Genomic DNA, 17499 nt, shown 5'->3' with positions numbered 1-17499 from the left:
GTGCTGAACTGCTCACCCCATGAAGCCAGGGCCTCACTACTATACAGTCACTCTCTTAGTGGTCCTACATTCATGTTTGCAACAATGGGCTTGTGGGAAGCTCTTAGCACATCTGCTGGCCCTTACTGAGCTCTCAACACATGGTAATTGTGCCCACTAGTCTTTCTTATTTTTGGACAGAGGAATTGAAGCTGAGATACAGCAGTGTGTGTGTGTATGTCTGGAAAGCAGCAGAGGTGGTTGGGTAAAAATGGACCCTGCTCTACCCACCCCACAGCGACACTCATTTCTGCAACCAGAATTGGCCCTGATGTCAATGCAAACCAACTTCACCCAGAGGGAGAAGAAAGAAGGGAAGAGCAAGACTAGAGGAAGAGATACACGTTGCAGAATGTTCAGGGCTGGAAGGGGCCCAAGGCTACACAGCTCATTCCCAGTGGAGCTGGAGTGAGAACGCCAGTCACCTGGTGCTCTGGGTTGGGTGCTGAATCGGAACCATGCTTCCAGTTATGTTTGTTTGCTTCTTCTCTGTTAATCACAAACCCAAGTCAGCCCCCCACCCTGCCCTGGCTTAAGGAGTTAGCACACGGGCTGGGTTCCCATGTCACTGTGTGTCTCCTCTTACCACATTCCTGACAGGTGCTGTCCCGGTCAGGCAGCAATCAACCTCGTACGTGAGTCAACCTCATGCAGAGAAGAGGAGCTCACCACCTACTTAGGGAGCCTATTCCTGTATTATCTCTAATTATTAAATCATTCTTTGAACTGAGTGGAAGCCCATGTGTTGCTTCTCATGCCACACCTACCCCCCAACATTCAACTTTGGTCTATTGATTCCAGGCCTGACCTTTTCAGGGCCTCAAAGGAGAAATACCAAGAGACAGAGAGGAAGAGATGAATGGAGGGGGAGAAAAAAAGGGAGAGAAAGAAGAGAGGAGGAAAGAAGGCATAAAAGAGAGGGAAATATGGAGACACAAACAGATAAACAGAGAGAGAGATGCTAAGGGTGTTGTTTGGAGGACGTAGAAGGAATACATGCTCAGAAGCATTAAAGTAACTAAAAGTAGATTCCAGCCCTCCCAAAAAACAACGTAATGACCCCTCACCTCACCCACCTCCTCCCCAAGCCCACGGTTGCCTCAGGAAGCCAGTGAGTCACTGTTACCCTGAGTCACCAATTCCCACTCCGGGGTTTGGCAGATGGTATGTGTGTTTGTGGAGGTCTCCCAGCCCACAGGGAAGGACACAAGCCTAACGCCTCTGAAGCAACGTTTGGATTCGTCTTCAACTGGGAATACAGAATATTGACTTCTACAAGTTTCTGGTATCTTCTAGAAAATGAAATGGAGAGCCAGTAGGCTAAAAGAGATAAAACATGGTCTCCATAAGGTCAATTTTTGTTTCTCTGTGTTTCATCATCTTCTGGCCCTCTTCTTCTGTTGTTCACCCAAGGGCCCCTTTTTCTCTGAAAAGCCCCCTGGCTGCTCACCTCCGGTCGGGCACATTCGGTTTCATGCTCATTTTCTTTTTCTGTTTTTCTCATTTCAGCTTCAAAGAAGCCTCTTCCTCCTACTCCTGAAGACAACAGGGTAAGTGAGGGCTTGAGCTTTGGGCACGGTGGACGCCCATCACTGCAGCGGCCTGACTAGCATGTCCCCTTTGCACTTTCCCCATCTGCCCAGACTTCTCAAATCCTGGGCAAATGCAGCAGGTTGTAGTAATTCAGTTGATATGAACACACTGGGTCTCTTGGACCTGAACTCTCTCATGGATCTGTTTACATAAAAGGACCGCTCAGCTGCTAAATCCTTAGTTTACTTTATTCACTCAACAAAAACTTATTGATATCAAACTGTGTATCCAGCCATCTGACCCCTTTGGGGTTTAGTGACAGCTATCTATATAAAATGGTGTATTGGGGCACCTGGGTGGCTCAGATGGTTAAGCGTCTGCCTTCAGCTCAGGTTATGATCTCCAGGTCCAGAGATTGAGCCCCAGGTCGGGCTCCCTGCTCAGTGGGGAGTCCGCTTGTCCCTCTCCCTCTGCCCACTCATGCTCTCTCTCTCAAATGAATAAACAAAATCTTTTAAAAAAATAAAATAAAATTGTGTATTTACCCCATACCTTACTTTTGATAATACTTTATATTTTTCAAAGTGCTTCCGCACTTTCACTATTTATATATATGTATGTGCCTCCTTTCCTCACTCTCTATTCTAGCCACTTCAGAGTGTTATAGTTTTATTCACATTTTAAAGCTTAGGAAATCAAGTCCCAAGAGAGGTTTTGAGGCTTTTCCAAGGCCATTCAACAACTTAGTAGTTAAGCCAGTAGGCAGCACAGCTTCTGGACTCAAGTGGTGGTTCTCAAAGTGTGGTCCCTGGACCAGCAGTATCAGCATCACCTGGGAGCTGGTTACAAATGCAATGTAAATTCTCAGGCCCCACCCTAGATCTACTGTATTCGTAACTCTGGAAGAGGGCCCCAGCAATCTGCATTTTCATAAACCTCCAGGTGATTCTGGAGCACACTGAAGCAGGGAGAAACACTGATCTAATATACTGACTTGTAAGATTTAGGTGATACCAAGCCAACTCTGGGGAAGTCAACTCTGCCTTGCAGATGGTTTCCCCCATAGTCCCACCTGTATAGGGTAGAGGTAGGATCTAGGCTCAGAGTATTATTATACATTGTTATTATTATAAGCAGGTTTCTCATCACATGAATGTCTAACAGGACATTCAAAAGTTGTACAGGATATGGAATACTGCAGAGATTTTTGCATTCCTGGCCCTCTCCCATTAAATGCTAGCAGCACACCTAAGCCTTTGTGATGTTCAAAACATCCCCATAGATGTCCAAGATGCTCCCTATGGAAAGGTACCACCATGGTTTGAGAACCTTGCTCATAGCTTTCTTTTCATTGGGATTGATCCAATTAGTTGGGCTATAATGGGATGAAAACCATGATGTCATAGCCCTCCTTAATCTTCAGATGCCCTTGAATATAACTCCTTCCCCCATTAACTCTTGGGGTGAAAGCCTCAGTCCCATTGACTCTTATCTGCAGTACTCCAATACACCACCTCATGAACTCCACCGATATCTAGACTTCAAATCCTTATCTGGGCTCAGCTGGGATGACATACTACATCAATATGACAAGCTATTCTTTCTAGATCTCCAGGATTTTTATATCACCAAATGCTTCGATGTGCTCATAGAAATGTTGGCTTCTCAACACCAAATCTCATCCCCACCAGTAATCTCAATCTCTTCCGTATTTACTGTCTCACAAAATCTGCCAACCTGTAGCAAGTGTGCCCTCCCTGAACTCCCACAATTGTTTGCTTTATCGTCTCTTCTTCATGTCTTCAACACGTCATCCTTAAAAAGGTACCGAGAAGTAGAGACTTAGGCAAGAGAGCCCCTAAGAGGAAGAAGGAAGTCCATGTGCTATCATAGAAAGAGCATTAAGACTAATTCAAGGGCTAAGCTTAGCCACATCAATTTCCCCTTTTGGGCCTCTGTTTTCCCATTCTTAAAAAAAAAAAAAAAAAGAATGGATTGAATGATCCCTCAGAGGCATTCTAGCTCTGGTAGTCTGTAATCCTATGGATCTGAACAAACCCACAAGTCAAATCAGAAAAACATGTGCTGAATAACAGCACTGACTGCATCACTTTCGTCAAGAATATGATGCTTCCAGCAGAGAGGCTGCAAAGTGTGCCCAACAGACTTTTATGAAAAGCATGTGGCTGCTTGGAATTCACTGTGGTCAAAATTCAGCACACAGAGTGAGAGGGGCAATGAATCCCAGGTACTGGTTGTCTTTGTGTCATATTCAACACTACAATCCTAAGTCATAAAGAAAGCCAACTAGAGAAGGCAGGTGGTTTCAGCGAATACCCGATGGATTATAGGAACTGGTGTGTTGACCTGGCATAAAACCAGGAGCAAGTTATAATTTAGGGACTTGTTGACCTTGTTCTGCAGTTTACCTCCTTTCTATGTCATCACTTGGTTTTCTTTTCTACCTCCTCCAGCGATCACTTCGGGAACCTGAAGAAACCATTGTCATTGCCTTGTATGACTACCAAACAAATGATCCGCAGGAACTCATGCTACAACGCAATGAGGAGTACTACCTGCTGGACAGTTCCGAGATTCACTGGTGGAGAGTGCAGGACAGGAATGGGTAAGGCATCTTTGTGGTTGCTGTCCCAGGGCTTGAGGGGAGGCGGGAATAGAGAAAACACTGGAAAGATTTGTCCTGCCTCCATCAGTATGACTGCTGCACTGAGTTAGAAGAGGAGAGCAGAGGTAGAAGAAAGAGGAAGGCAGAAGTGGTTGAGGAGACCTTTCCACTTCTCAGAAGTGGCAGAGGAAGTCACTTGCTATGTTTGTTCCCCATCAAGCACTCCCAGCCCCCAAGCCCATCTAAAAATTCCCTGGGTTTTTTCACTAAATCCACAGAGTAGGAGATTGGCAGCTTGTTCTATGAGGAAGCACTATTGTTCTTGAGTGTTTAGATGAGACTGAAGGCACATCCCATTGTGAAGTGTCTATTTTCAGTGAAAAGAAAAGGCATGTACAAATGGTACAGATGAGTGGTTATATTAAGAAGCAGCAGGAAGAAGATACTAAAGACTTAGCTACGCTACCAGTCTTTGAACTAGCCATCTACATGATCCGGGGAGAAAGTTGAGTTGTGCTAATACCCATTGTCCACTATGGCAGTTCTGAATGAAAAAAAAATCTATGAGCCCTTCTCTGATCTGAAATACAACAAAATTACTTTTGTTAACCTTCAGAATGCTCTGGGATATATATGACTTAGATACTAGGACTTAGTTTTAAGGCATCAGATTCATGCTGCTTTATAAGGTTTCAGGTTTTGCTTTTAATATATCAGAAGTATTTACCCAAGCCCTGGAATATTCTCCAGAATATGATTTCAATGATTGCATGAATCCAACACAAAAGTGTACCATAATTTAACAATTCCCTTGCTGGCTATTCAGGTTATTTCCAATATTTTGCAGATACTAACAACACTGCAATGAAAATCCTTGTATATTAATATTAGGGGTTTACATATTTTTAAAGTATGAGGTTATTACTGATTTAAAAACATAAAAAAGAAAAAGAAAACATTCCATCACTGCAATGTTTGGATGGTCTAGATAGTTGTTTAATTTAAAATAAATAAAAATCCAACCTCCGTTTGTCCCCATATAATTCCAAAAGTAATCACTATTGACGTTTTCTTGTGTATTCCCAGACAAAAATTTATACATACACGAATGCATCCTTTTTTTTTTTTTATTCACACAAAGGTGATTCTTCTGCTCTTCACCTTGCTTTTGACCTTTAGTAATATATCTTGGAGATCTTTTCATATCAACAGATACAAATTTACCTTATTTTTTGAATAATCACATAGTTTTGGAAGGTGTGTTTGTATTATAAATATTTGAATGATCTTAAATGTTAAGACGTTTAGTTTCCAAGTTATTTGTTTTCTTTGTTATTTTAAACAAGCCCACAGTGAAGATCTTATATTGCTCATGCTCATGTTTCTGGGCAATTTTTTGAAAAAAAATTTTTGCAACATATATATTTTTGAAAATATATTTTTCTTTTGAAAAAATATATATCTCACATTTCTAACTCTGGAACTGTTGAGTCAGAGCCTGTCTCAATTTTGGTAGATAATTCCCTCAGAAAGGTTGCCAAATTTACATTCCCACTACCCACCAACAGTGTGTGGGAGTGTCAACACTGGGTATCATTAATCTTAAAAAAAAAAAAAAAGCTAGCTAATCTGATGAGTAAAAAAAGAGGCACACAAATATCTTTAGGGTTAAGGCTTTACTTTTTACATACACCAAAACTTGCTTCTCAAAGTGCCTTCTCTTTAAGTAGCCTTATTGACACCACTACAGGGAGAGTGAGGGAGGGGTATAAAATATAGTTCCTTCAAGGACTGTGGTCTGGGAGACAGTGTTGCTGGCTCGCTGGGAATAGACCCCAAAGCACGTCAGGTGGAACCCCCCTCTCTAGCTGACTAGCAAGTGAGGACTGTCACATCACCTTCTCTTTGCCTATTATAAGGAGCCCCATATCAGAAACAGGTTTAAGACTGCCCTGTTCTACAAACACCAGAAGAACTTACTCAGAAATTCACTCCTCCAGTCAACTGACATTTATGTAGCACACCTAATGTGCCAGGAAATTTCTTCTCCTAGGTTTCGCTTCCCCAAATGACAGTGTACCCTTTGTTCAGTGGCCTGTGGAAACGCTCAGCTCTGCACTTCAAAGGCCATCAAAGAGGACACCCTAGAGTCTAATTGGTGCTTTGGGAATTTCCCCAACGCGCTTTGTAATAATGCAGTGTAGTGGGAAGTACACAAGGTTGGGGAGACAGAAGACTTGGACTTTAACATCAGCTGCTCTTGCTGTAGGTCTTTGGAAAAGTCACTTAAACTTTGGGTGTCCACTTCCTTATCTACGAAACGCAGATGATAATATCAGCTCTATCTCTCAGTGTTGAGGAAATCAATGAGATGCTGAAAGTGAAGGGAGCTTTGTAAATTCTACATCCACGGACAAATGAAGAGAATCACCATTTGTGATCATCATATTATCACAGAATGTTATGTGGTTGGCATATTAGAACAGTTATTCTCTTGAATGTAAAAATAGTATTTGACCTATTAATAGAATTGCAAACATACGGTGTGGCAAAACCAGACATAATCAAGTGGATTCCAAAAGACAGATATAAAAGAAAGAGTGAATTTTAGAATAACTTGACTTCTATCAATTGGCACAGACTGCCTTGAACACCATATTAGAGATGCTTCTGAAGCTGGGTGTTCGGTTCTCCAAAGGAAGCATGCCGTGATTGACTAGCAATGTCAGCCATGGGCACAGGATATGAGACAATCATCCCACATTTGGCATCCCCATTCTTGATAGCTTTACTCCTCAAAACAATTCTGTGGACTAGATTATGCATTCCTCATTAAACATCATCACTAGATTGAAAAATTGCTTTATGATATAAAAATTAAAATATGCCTTATGAAGTAAAGAGCAAGAAACTCTCAGGCATCTTTTTATAGACTGGCAGAGTTGGGAGGAATTTTATGTGGCATCTAGTTTAGGGCCCTCATTTTACAGATAGCGAGCCATAGGCCCAGAGAGTAGCAGAGACATTGTTTTCACCTTGTAGTATGAAATGCAATAGTGAATGTGAACGTGCTTTGAAAAATACAGGACCATACACAAATGTAAAGTATTTTGATATGGTGATTAGTATCTATCCATATGTCTTTGTTTATGCACAATTATGTATTCCTGCTCAAAAGAAACTCCCACCTCTAAATCCAGCGTGACTGTATTCTTTTTTCTCATGTTTTACCATTTATGTCTGAAGGAGTTCAATTAAAAACAACAAAAAAATATTAGGGAGGCCTTGAATTAAAAACTTATAATGCTGACTGGCAGTATCTTTTGGGGCCTGTGGTTGGAAAGTGATTTTTTTATATTTTAATTATTTTGGTTTCATGACTATAAAATGGTAGCACTAAAGTGGAAAAAATACTGATTGTCGCACCCCAAAGAAAATGTTTCCTGATAGAAAGTAGAGACCGAACATTAATCTTTTTTCCACTAGAGGAAAATTCACAATAAGGAGAGCAACAAACAGAGCTTTTTAAGTGAAGTAGCCGCTTCTTATTTATTATGGTTCATATTTTAGTGATGAAATCTATTGCCTTTAACAGATGGCAGATTTTTTTTAATTTTAGCGACTCTTTTATTGTAAAACTTCAAAATGTCTTATCATGAATGCCAAATACTGTGCGACTCTCCCATCTTTAAATGACTTTTAGCGGATTGAACCACCTCTAAAATGGAGATATGAAAATTTGTCCTATAATAATCTAAACATGAATTTCCCTCTTAACAGGCATGAAGGATACGTACCAAGCAGTTATCTGGTGGAAAAATCTCCAAATAGCCTGGAAACCTATGAGTAAGATATTTTATTTGTTTTCTAAAAATATGGTACTAAGGTCCTCTTTAGATTAGGAATATATTATTGATTGATGATAAAAGTACCAGGCATTTTTTTTTTCTCCTTGTACTTTGATCCCTAAGTAAACAGTAGAGGAAACTTTAAATAGGAGAAGGGGGCCGATATATGTACTCACCTCCCCTTTTATCAAAGAGATGACTCTAGATATCCACATAGATTGTGGTAAAAGGAAAAGTTTCTTCCAGGAATTTTGGTCTTACTTGAGAAGGAAGAAAACAGTATGAACACTGGATCAAATACAAAGTCACTTAAAACATGCTTTAAGGCAGTACTTCCAATGCCAGAAAACAGACAAAGAGGTATTAAATATCTGCTTAGCTTGTATTGTTTATTTCAATTTGTCATTTACAGAAGAGTTCACATGGATGTAATTTTAATGGAACTACCTAGCATTTAATAAAATCCAATTGTAGTGGACCATGTACTCAGCATGGACGTATGCTCCCTAGCTCAGCTGCTGGAAGGCCCAGAAGCAACAGCCCCATAGCATCACAACAGCCTTGTGTTCCCAGATCTTCCTTTCTAAGTAGTGCTTCCCACTAAAATGGAGTTCTTGGAGAAATGGCTTGGGGATTCAGACTCGAGGCAGGGAAAGAACAAAATGAACTTGGAACACCTTGCACCAGAAAGTAAACAAGTACTGCCGCCCAAAATGTTTTAATGATATAGACTTGTGGAATGGGCAAAGAAGTTAGCTTAAAATTGTTCCTTCTGGCCAAAGATGGAACAATTTGAGTGTCAAAATAAGTAGTGACAGTAATGGACTATAATCCATTGGATAAAATGGTTTTTAAAAGAAGCAGATAGTTTGATAGGTAAGTGAGTAAGTAAATAAATAAATAAACGAGAAAGTTCTTTCTTACCACAGAGTGCCAGCTAATGAATGTAGAAAGAATAATCAGGTTTAAAGATCACCATTTGTAACTCAAAGTATCCACTAATTCAGGCAAGAAACATCAATGAAAATTTCACAACTAGGGAGGTGAAAATTGGATATTTACCTAGTTTCAAAATATCTTCTCAGAAATCACTTATTAGTTATAGAGTGGAAATATCTGGTAGACCCCTGTTTTAACAAAGTGGTCAAAGTTCGCATCAATAAAGGGACAAACAGACATCCTGGGCCTCCTGATGTGACGCACTGAGAAGGACACAACATCACTTCTGTGATATTCCTGCCCAAACATGCGTAATCTGAGTTTCATCGTGAGGAAATATAGACAATTCCATATTCAACAAAATAACCTGTGCTCTTCAAAAATGCTAATATCATAAATGACACAAAAGGCTGAGAAATTGGTCCACATTGAAGGAGCCTAAGGAGATGAGTGTTGATTATATGGACTAGTAATCTTTGATTGGATCTTGAGCCATTAAAAAAAATAATAGGGGCACCTGGGTGGCTCAGTCAGTTAAGCATCTGGCTCTTGATTTCAGTTCAGGTCATGATCTCAGAGTTGTGAGATCGAGCCGTGTGTTGGGCTCCATGCTGGGCATAGAGCCTGCTTTAGATTCTCTCTCTCCCTCTCCCTCTGCCCCTTCCTCCTGCCTCTCTCTCTTCCTCCCTCTCTAAAAAAAATAATAAAAAGTGACAAAACACATCATTGGGACAACCAACGAAATTTGAATAAAGTCTGAAATTAGATAATAGTATTGCACCAATGTTAAATTTCCTGATTTTGGTAGTTGTATTATGTTTATGTAAGTATATGTTCTATTTCTTAGAAATACATACTGAAGTACTTAGGAGTTAAAGTCTATTCTCAAATGGTTTGGGAAAAATTATATATATATATATATATATATATATATATATATATATATTTTTTTTTTTTTTTTTTTTCAGGGGGAATGGTGAAGCACAGATGTAAAATGTCAGAAATTAGTTCATCTGGGCCAAGTGTATATGGGGGTTCTTTTGTAGTATTTTATAACTTTTCTATACATTTGAAATTATTTAAAAATGAAAAATGTTTAAGTCCTCACCAAATGTTAAGATACCAGGGTTGAAAAATATTAGCTAATGAAGACTTCTATTAACTCATTTGGGCTCTTATTAGTTCAAATGTGGTCAAGTTATTTGTTGGTGAAATTCTAATAGACACTGTTGTGAAGAGCTATCGTTTTCTGAAGAGTCTCTCAACCTGAGACTTGCTCTGATCAAGTATGTGTGAGTAGCCCCTCCCTCAGCTAACAGAAGAGTCATCAATTCCAAGAATACTTGAGCTGCAATGAAGCATGTAGGAAATATGCTTAAATAAAATTCTTTCACTTTTTATAGCCAATGCCTTTAGGAAAATAAATAGGCATTTATTTCAAATGATCACTAGGCTGGGAAGTTTTGTTTGTTTTTGCTTTTAATCAGAATCTCGTCATTGATGATAGAGGGGGCAAACTCAAAATTCCAGCAGAGTATAAAGCACTAGAGAATGGTGGAGTCTGGGGCAAATAAAAAAGTGTGTTCCCCCTCCTAAAGGTATTTTAAGTCATAAACAAAACAAAACAAAACAAAACACTACACCATACAAGCAAAACAGTCTGTGAGCCCTATTTATTCTACACCCTGTCGGCTTGCATTTTTCAGATTATGGGATCACAGCGAGAGAATGAAACGACTCACAAGCAAACATCCAGACATTTAGAAGTTTATATATATGTAAATACCCAATATGATGAGTTTTTATCCTTGAACTTAATGTTGTCTAGTGTCAGGAACATCTGCATAAGAACTAAAAAATGTACCATCTGGGAGCATAACCATGGTTTGGTACATCCACTGATTGGCTTCAGGTCTCCTGCCCGGATTTGGGGGCATAATCTTGGGCAAGTTTCCTCACCAGGCTGGATCTCAGATCCCTTTCCCTTAAAATGAAGGGTCAGACTAGATGGAGGAGGCACTTCAGCTGGCATTCCCTCCCCGTTCCTGAACTCAGGATAGACATCACTCAGTGTCACACTTACCTACTGAGCTCAGGTGCGCAGCTTTGGGCAGCTGTGACTGATTGGTCAGAGCCTGCACATGAGATGAAGTATATTGGCCACCCCTGAACTCGGTAAGTTATGAGTCCACTGAGGTACAAAGCACCATCCAATTGCATCATGTTCAGACGATCAGATTGGGTCCACTAATTCCCTCATTTGTGGCTACTTTCTAATAGTCACACAAGTTTGATAAGTGGTGTCCCTTCCCTACCCAGAACTTCTCTCTTCTGGGGCTTATACTTTCCTAAAACTGATTGTTAACTGATGATCATTCTATCTCCTCTTATTTCATAAGTAGCCGGGGAAGTCAGGATGTGGCTCAAGTGTTACCAGCAACATTCAAAAACTTTACCTCTAAAAATCACTCATATTCTTCTTACCACTTTCTAGGGTTTTTTTTCACCAGACCCCAAAATTATAAAAATAATATAATTACTTTGCAGAAGATCTTGAAAACCAGTCTAGAAGAGGAAAATACTGCAATTGCTTTACAAGGCTCAACTTTCAAATTTGTGCTCCATTTTTATAGCCGTCCTAGCATCATCCTACTTATAACCACCCCCTGACTTATGAAATGGGGAAGATGAAGGTTTTCTAAAATTTTATTATGGAAAATTTCCAACATGCACAAAAGTAAGGAGAATAATATAACGAACCTCCATATACCCAAAACCGCGCTTCAAAAATTATTGATACTTTACCAATTCTGGTTCATCTGTTCCCTTCCAATTAAACATTTTATTCCCTGGGAATGGTTTGTGACTTTGTTTTTAAGTTGGAAAGCACAGGTATAGACAGAAAAGGACCAAATCATTTTCTAGCATTATCTTTTACAAGTAAATAATAAACAAAATTTTAACTGTCATTGACATATGACTTTTTCCTGCTTTCAGGTGGTACAATAAAAGTATTAGCCGAGACAAAGCTGAAAAACTTCTTTTGGACACAGTAAGTCTCCTTAACCTACCGTTTGACTGAAAATAAAATGAATTGTGCTCTTTTTTCCAGCCATCCTGTGGTTTATGCCAATGCAGTAAGCTGATATAGTGGAATGCAGTGCTTTTCACGGCCAGTGGAAATATTTCGGGGATTTATGGAAACTAGCATACAATAGGATAAGAAAACTCGGGAAGGTCCAAGGCCTTGGTATTGACATGCAACTGTCACAACAGGTAGACTGGTCTTTCTGGCTGCAGTGGTTGACCCCAGGGAGCCATGGGGCTAGTTTGCCTTGCCTGCTTCTCTGGCTAGGTCAGGGGTGGCTGTGACTTAGATACTACTTGGTTGGGTTGTGTGTCCAGAAGAAATACATCACTTGTTTTAACTTATTTTTACGCAGCGGTTCTCAAGAGCCATGCAGTATGAGCAGCAGGACTGATCTTGCCCAGGGATGTTAGAATTAAGGGAGAGAGGGATGAGAAGAGAGAAAGCATGGTGCGGTGGAGAAAGTACAGGTCCTAGTACCCTGCTCCGTCACCATCACAGTGGGTGATTTGGTGATTCTAGTTTCTTCTTCCTGGACCTTAGTTTCCCAATGAGTACAAAACGAGCGTTGGATTAAATCAGCGATGACACTTACCCAACACTTATACTGTCACTCTTCGCCCCTGATCTTATGTGACACAGTTGATCGTGGTCCGTGGCTTTGGGATCTTTCTCAACATGAGGCTCCGGGCAGCTGTCATGAGGTGATTGGCACTCGAGGTGAACCCTCTCTGCCTGGACCAGAAGGTCATTTGTTGTTCTAGGACAATGTCACTCAAATAGCTGTGTTGATGGCTCACTTTTGTGGTTGGTTTTCAATTTCCAATTTGTCACAGGCTTATATTTTATAAAATAAATAAAAATCAGCTACTAGAAAAAATAAAGAAGCAAAGACACAGAAAATGCAAGTTCAGTTTTTTTATTAGTCTTTCATTCATTAGACGTAAAGTTGCTCTGATTGCTATAAAAAAAATTTCTAAATGTCTACTCTCAATTTCTCTTTTTGTATGGTGGCAGACCAGCAACAATTTGCCATCTGGCACTCATCCTCAGACTGCACTTTGGGTAGCACTGAAAATTGCACATTTATGGCTCTTTCAGAGAAACCAAATGCATGGAGTTACAGAGAAAAAGTCTTCCACAGAGCAATCAATGAATTTACCAGCATATATGCCTAGACCAGTGGTCCTCAGGCCTGTCTGCACGTTAGAGTCCCCTGGGAAATATTTTTAAAAATACCAATGCCCAAGCCGCACCCCAGATTAATTAAATCAGAATATCTAGTTGGTAAGATCTAGGCACTAGTAATTCAGAGAAAAATCTCTCCAGGTAAGTCTAATATCCAGACTGTATTAATGACCTGTGCCCAACACTAGCCTAACCGGTGATACCAGTAAACAGTAGGTATGAGCTGATGGAGGCATTAGTCTATCTGTGCCAAAATGTCAACCCTATTTCTGCCATTTCACCATATAACATTTCCCAGTTTGGGCTTGAAGGTTTTTCTATCTTTAAGAATTTTAAATTGAATTGCAAATCTTTCCTGCATGGACTGCAGGTGGGGTGGCCAGTTGCCTGGTTGTTTGCCTGGGACCGTCCCAGTTTTAAAAACTGAGAGTCCTGTGTCCAGAAATCCCCACCCCGCTCAGTCCTGGACAAACTGGGACAGCTGGTCACCCGACCTAGTAGCCACTATTTGCGCAGTTGTTGGGGATGAGCCACAGAGAAGGGGACCTGGGACCATGCCAGGGAGGGAATGAAAGGCTATGATGGGAAGGTGGAAGGTTGATGAATATTGCCAAAACGATAATTTAAAGGCATACAGTTAATTATTAGCATGCTATGTACTTTTGTAGAAAGGGAAACTGGTGACAGATTGATTCATTCTATCAAAGGCAAAAATAGAATTTCTAAAAGAGGAAAAGGGGAGGGGAGAAGGAAAGCCCGCAGTCATACTGGGAGCGGAGAACTCCATTTTCTTCGGGTAAGTTGCCGACTAGCAAGCAGCTAGTGTAGAGGACAGGTGGGATGTTCTGCCCTTGGGCAGCTTGTTCTCATCAAAGAGAGCAAGTTCAGTTGTTTATGGATTTCCCAAAAGACTGTGCTTACCAGGGAGGGCTGCATACGAGGCAGCCTGTGTTCTGGCCGCAGTCTGCGTTAGCAGCCCGCTCAGCTATGGTGTGTGCGCCATTTCCTTGATTACGATCGCTGCCTATAAACTCGAGTGCCGTACCATTTTGCTGAGCGCAGGACGAAGCCCTGAGGGGTGCTTGAGACGGGATCTTTAAGCTCAATAAGCTTTCAACTCTACTGGGAAACAAGACACACTGAAGAGTTAGAGGGTAATTCAAGGTAAGCTACGAGCATGAGGCAGGCCTTCAGTGACCTTGGAGCTCAGGGAAGACTCTAAGGAGTCACATCTCGTGGAGAGAAGAGGAATTGAGCTGAGTCATGACTGGACCCTGGTTTCTCCTTGGTTCCACATCAGCTCAGCACTTAAGATCATCTCCTGTGTCCCCAGGAGACCACGTGTTAGAATCCCTGGGAAGCTCTTAAGAATCCAGAATCCTGGTGGGCCCGGCCCCAGACCTCGAATCCGACTCTCCAGAGTTAGTTCCTGGGAACCTGTATTTTTTCAAGTCAGACTTGTGATACCTGGGCTGCCGCCTCAGCTCCCCGTTCCCCAAACTATGTTATTGGAGAACAGAGTAAAACCTGGCCGATGAGAACTAACTGAGAAGATGGCAAAATTAATTAAAAACTTGAATTATAATGTGTAAACAAGTGCAGCTTTGTCATTTTCAATCACACATTGGTTAATGAAGTGTTACCCACGGAGCACTTGAAACAGCCCACATGAATGATCAGCTGAGCAGGTCTCCTGTTTTACAGCAGTGCTTCGGACGCGCTTAAGTACATTTGGCTTGCTGGGGCAGTTGAAACATTCCTCCCTGCTAATATTCTGAACTGCTTTGCCAAATCCTCTTTGCCTCCTTAGGTGATATAAGGGCAAACTTCGGGGAGTCCCTGTATTGTCTGCTGCTTGAAACAAGAGCAGAATTGTTTCCTGGGTGTGTTTAGTATCTCTTTATCTAACACGTATAGGACGCTGGTGAGGTGGATCGATACATTTTTATTAACTAGACCTCCTGATGTACGGCCCCATCCATAGCTCTCCACTAGAATATAAAGGCTTTATCTCCCTGCTATACCTAAATTGGATTTATGATGATGCAGTTGCTCAATAAATAGTGTTGAATGAATGAATACATCAAATGCTTCATTAATGTTTTTAAATTAACAACCATGCTTAAAGAAAACTAGCTGATCAAGGGCATCATTAGGGGATTGTATTTTTAACAATACAAATTCCAGACTCCAGCCATCACCAGACAGAACGTCTGGAGGTGGCACTTGGGACTTACCCAAGTTTGGGAACCGCAGAAAAGCATCTCCTACATCGTCCTATCCATTTATCAGATAACACTGCCTCTAAGAAGCCTCTCATGCTTTCCTCTTCCCTGGCCACGGAATGTGGTGGCCTGGCCTTGGAACCCTTATGGTACAATGTCGTTACTTCTCCAGTGGCACTGTTCTCACTCTGCCTTGGGCCTCAGGAGTTTCTCTTCTGTCTTAACCCATTTAGGTAGAAAAGATATTCCATACCTTACTGCAGTGTACACATTGGGTGACCTGAATTTTAGGCAGGAACCTTATTCTAAGGCATTGATTTATCATATTTCTATGATTCAAAGAAGCCATTAAAGATGCAATGTTGACCTAATAATGTTTCAAGAGAAAAAAACATCCAGCTCCTGAATGTGTCAGAGACATTCTCCTAAAGTGTAATGTCACAGGACAAGGCTATGAATTATCAGTCTGTCTTTTGCAGTAACCTACCCTGTGTGTTGAGATTACCTTCTGTAAATTCACCTTTGAAACATATGATCAGAAAGAAGAAAATATATTCCTAATATGTTGAGATATCTCAGATAAAGGCAGACAGTAGAATTAATACTTCCAACAGATGGTATACCATAGCATGTGACAATATGGCTAATGAGAGCCCTAATCATCCTTGTTCTGGTAGATTCCAGGAAATCTTGTGTACGTTTTAATTCTCCCAACAGCCTTTACAGATGAGGAAACTGAAGCTCATACATTTAATCAGGAAATAGTTGAAACTCACAGAATTATGGGCTGGTAGAATAAGAGTTCCCTTTACAGAATATCTGTGTTACAGTAAACTGAGGCCAAGTTCGGAGTGTGAATCAGTGGCATAGTTCTGGACTAGAGGAGGGATGCCTACATACACATACACGCAGGTGCACGCACACACACACACACACACACACACACACGGTTAACAAGGGATTATATGAGTTAAGTTCTATTCTCCCATCCCCATAATTCCCGTCCATATATTTCACCACCTCCATCACTTTTTTTCCACCTATTGATGCCTCTTTATTTTTCTAGGTAAATTAGTAAAAGGTAAACTGAGACCTTGAAGATGTCCCAAGGGAATGAGGGCCCCCCTTCTGGCTGCATTGTACAAGTCAGTGTCCCTCTGCATGGCGGTGATGTGAGCAAAGACCCCTTAAGCTCCAGTGTTCTTGGTGGTTGTGACTTCCTCTGAGCCCCTTACAGGAAGTAGGCGGTAACACACATGCTGGATGCCTCGTTTTCCTCAGAACTCTAGACTGCCTCAGCCCCAGACCAGAGTTTCCTGTCACCCTCATTGAATGTTACTTAGAGCAACGATGGTGGGGGAAGAGCTCTGAGCCTCCCATGCTCAGCTGAGCTGACTGCAAACCTTACCTCCCCTTTTTCTCACGTCTGTGGATTACTCTTGTTAACAGTTGGGCCCCACTCTGATTACAGTTTTAAAAAATAATAACAATAATGGCATCTTTGGAAGAATAAGAACAACAATAAAACATTCCTAATTAAATAGAAGAGATGTTTGCATTCCCCCCTTTACAGACACATGATAAACCTCTGGGTTTGTTTTGTTGTTGTTGTTGTGTGGGGTTTTTTGGTCTATTTCTTCCCCTTTTAGAATAACTTAGATATGCAGATAAAAATCTTCCTCTGCTGAAGTTTTGTTTCTTCCTGCCTTGAGTTTAACCCATCACATTCCAGTGAAGCAAGAGCAAAAGCTTCAATATGTAGTGAAGGGGGAAATCTCTGAAGACAGACTACGCTACATGTAATGCACAGATGGGTATCGCAAACGTGATGTTGAGCAAAAGAAGCCAGACACGGATTCACTACTCACAGTAGCCACAAGGTGGAAACAGCCCAATGTCCATCCTTTGATGAATGGATAAACAAAATGTCGTGTGGTCTTATGATGGAATATTATTCAGCCATGAAAAGGAACGCAGTACTGAAACACACTACAACTTGGATGAATCTTGAAA

The 17499-nt window shown here is 41.0% G+C and overlaps 1 protein-coding gene across 1 annotated transcript in view; it reads left to right on the top strand.

Moving 5' to 3' along the window:
* ITK (IL2 inducible T cell kinase) overlaps positions 1-17499 on the top strand; it is a 60127-nt gene that overhangs the window by 24571 nt on the left and 18057 nt on the right. The window contains exons 5-8 of the mRNA XM_045791992.2: positions 1549-1589; positions 4047-4198; positions 7979-8044; positions 11983-12037. Coding sequence (XP_045647948.1) covers positions 1549-1589; positions 4047-4198; positions 7979-8044; positions 11983-12037 — 314 coding nt within the window. The remainder of the gene's footprint in view (positions 1-1548; positions 1590-4046; positions 4199-7978; positions 8045-11982; positions 12038-17499) is intronic.

This window comes from Ursus americanus, chromosome 15 (genome assembly GCF_024610735.1).
Source record: "Ursus americanus isolate L20-20 chromosome 15, mUrsAme1.1.p, whole genome shotgun sequence".
Taxonomy (NCBI): domain Eukaryota; kingdom Metazoa; phylum Chordata; class Mammalia; order Carnivora; family Ursidae; genus Ursus; species Ursus americanus.
Note: the sequence above shows the minus strand (reverse complement) of the source record. Positions and strands in the feature narration are given on the sequence as shown.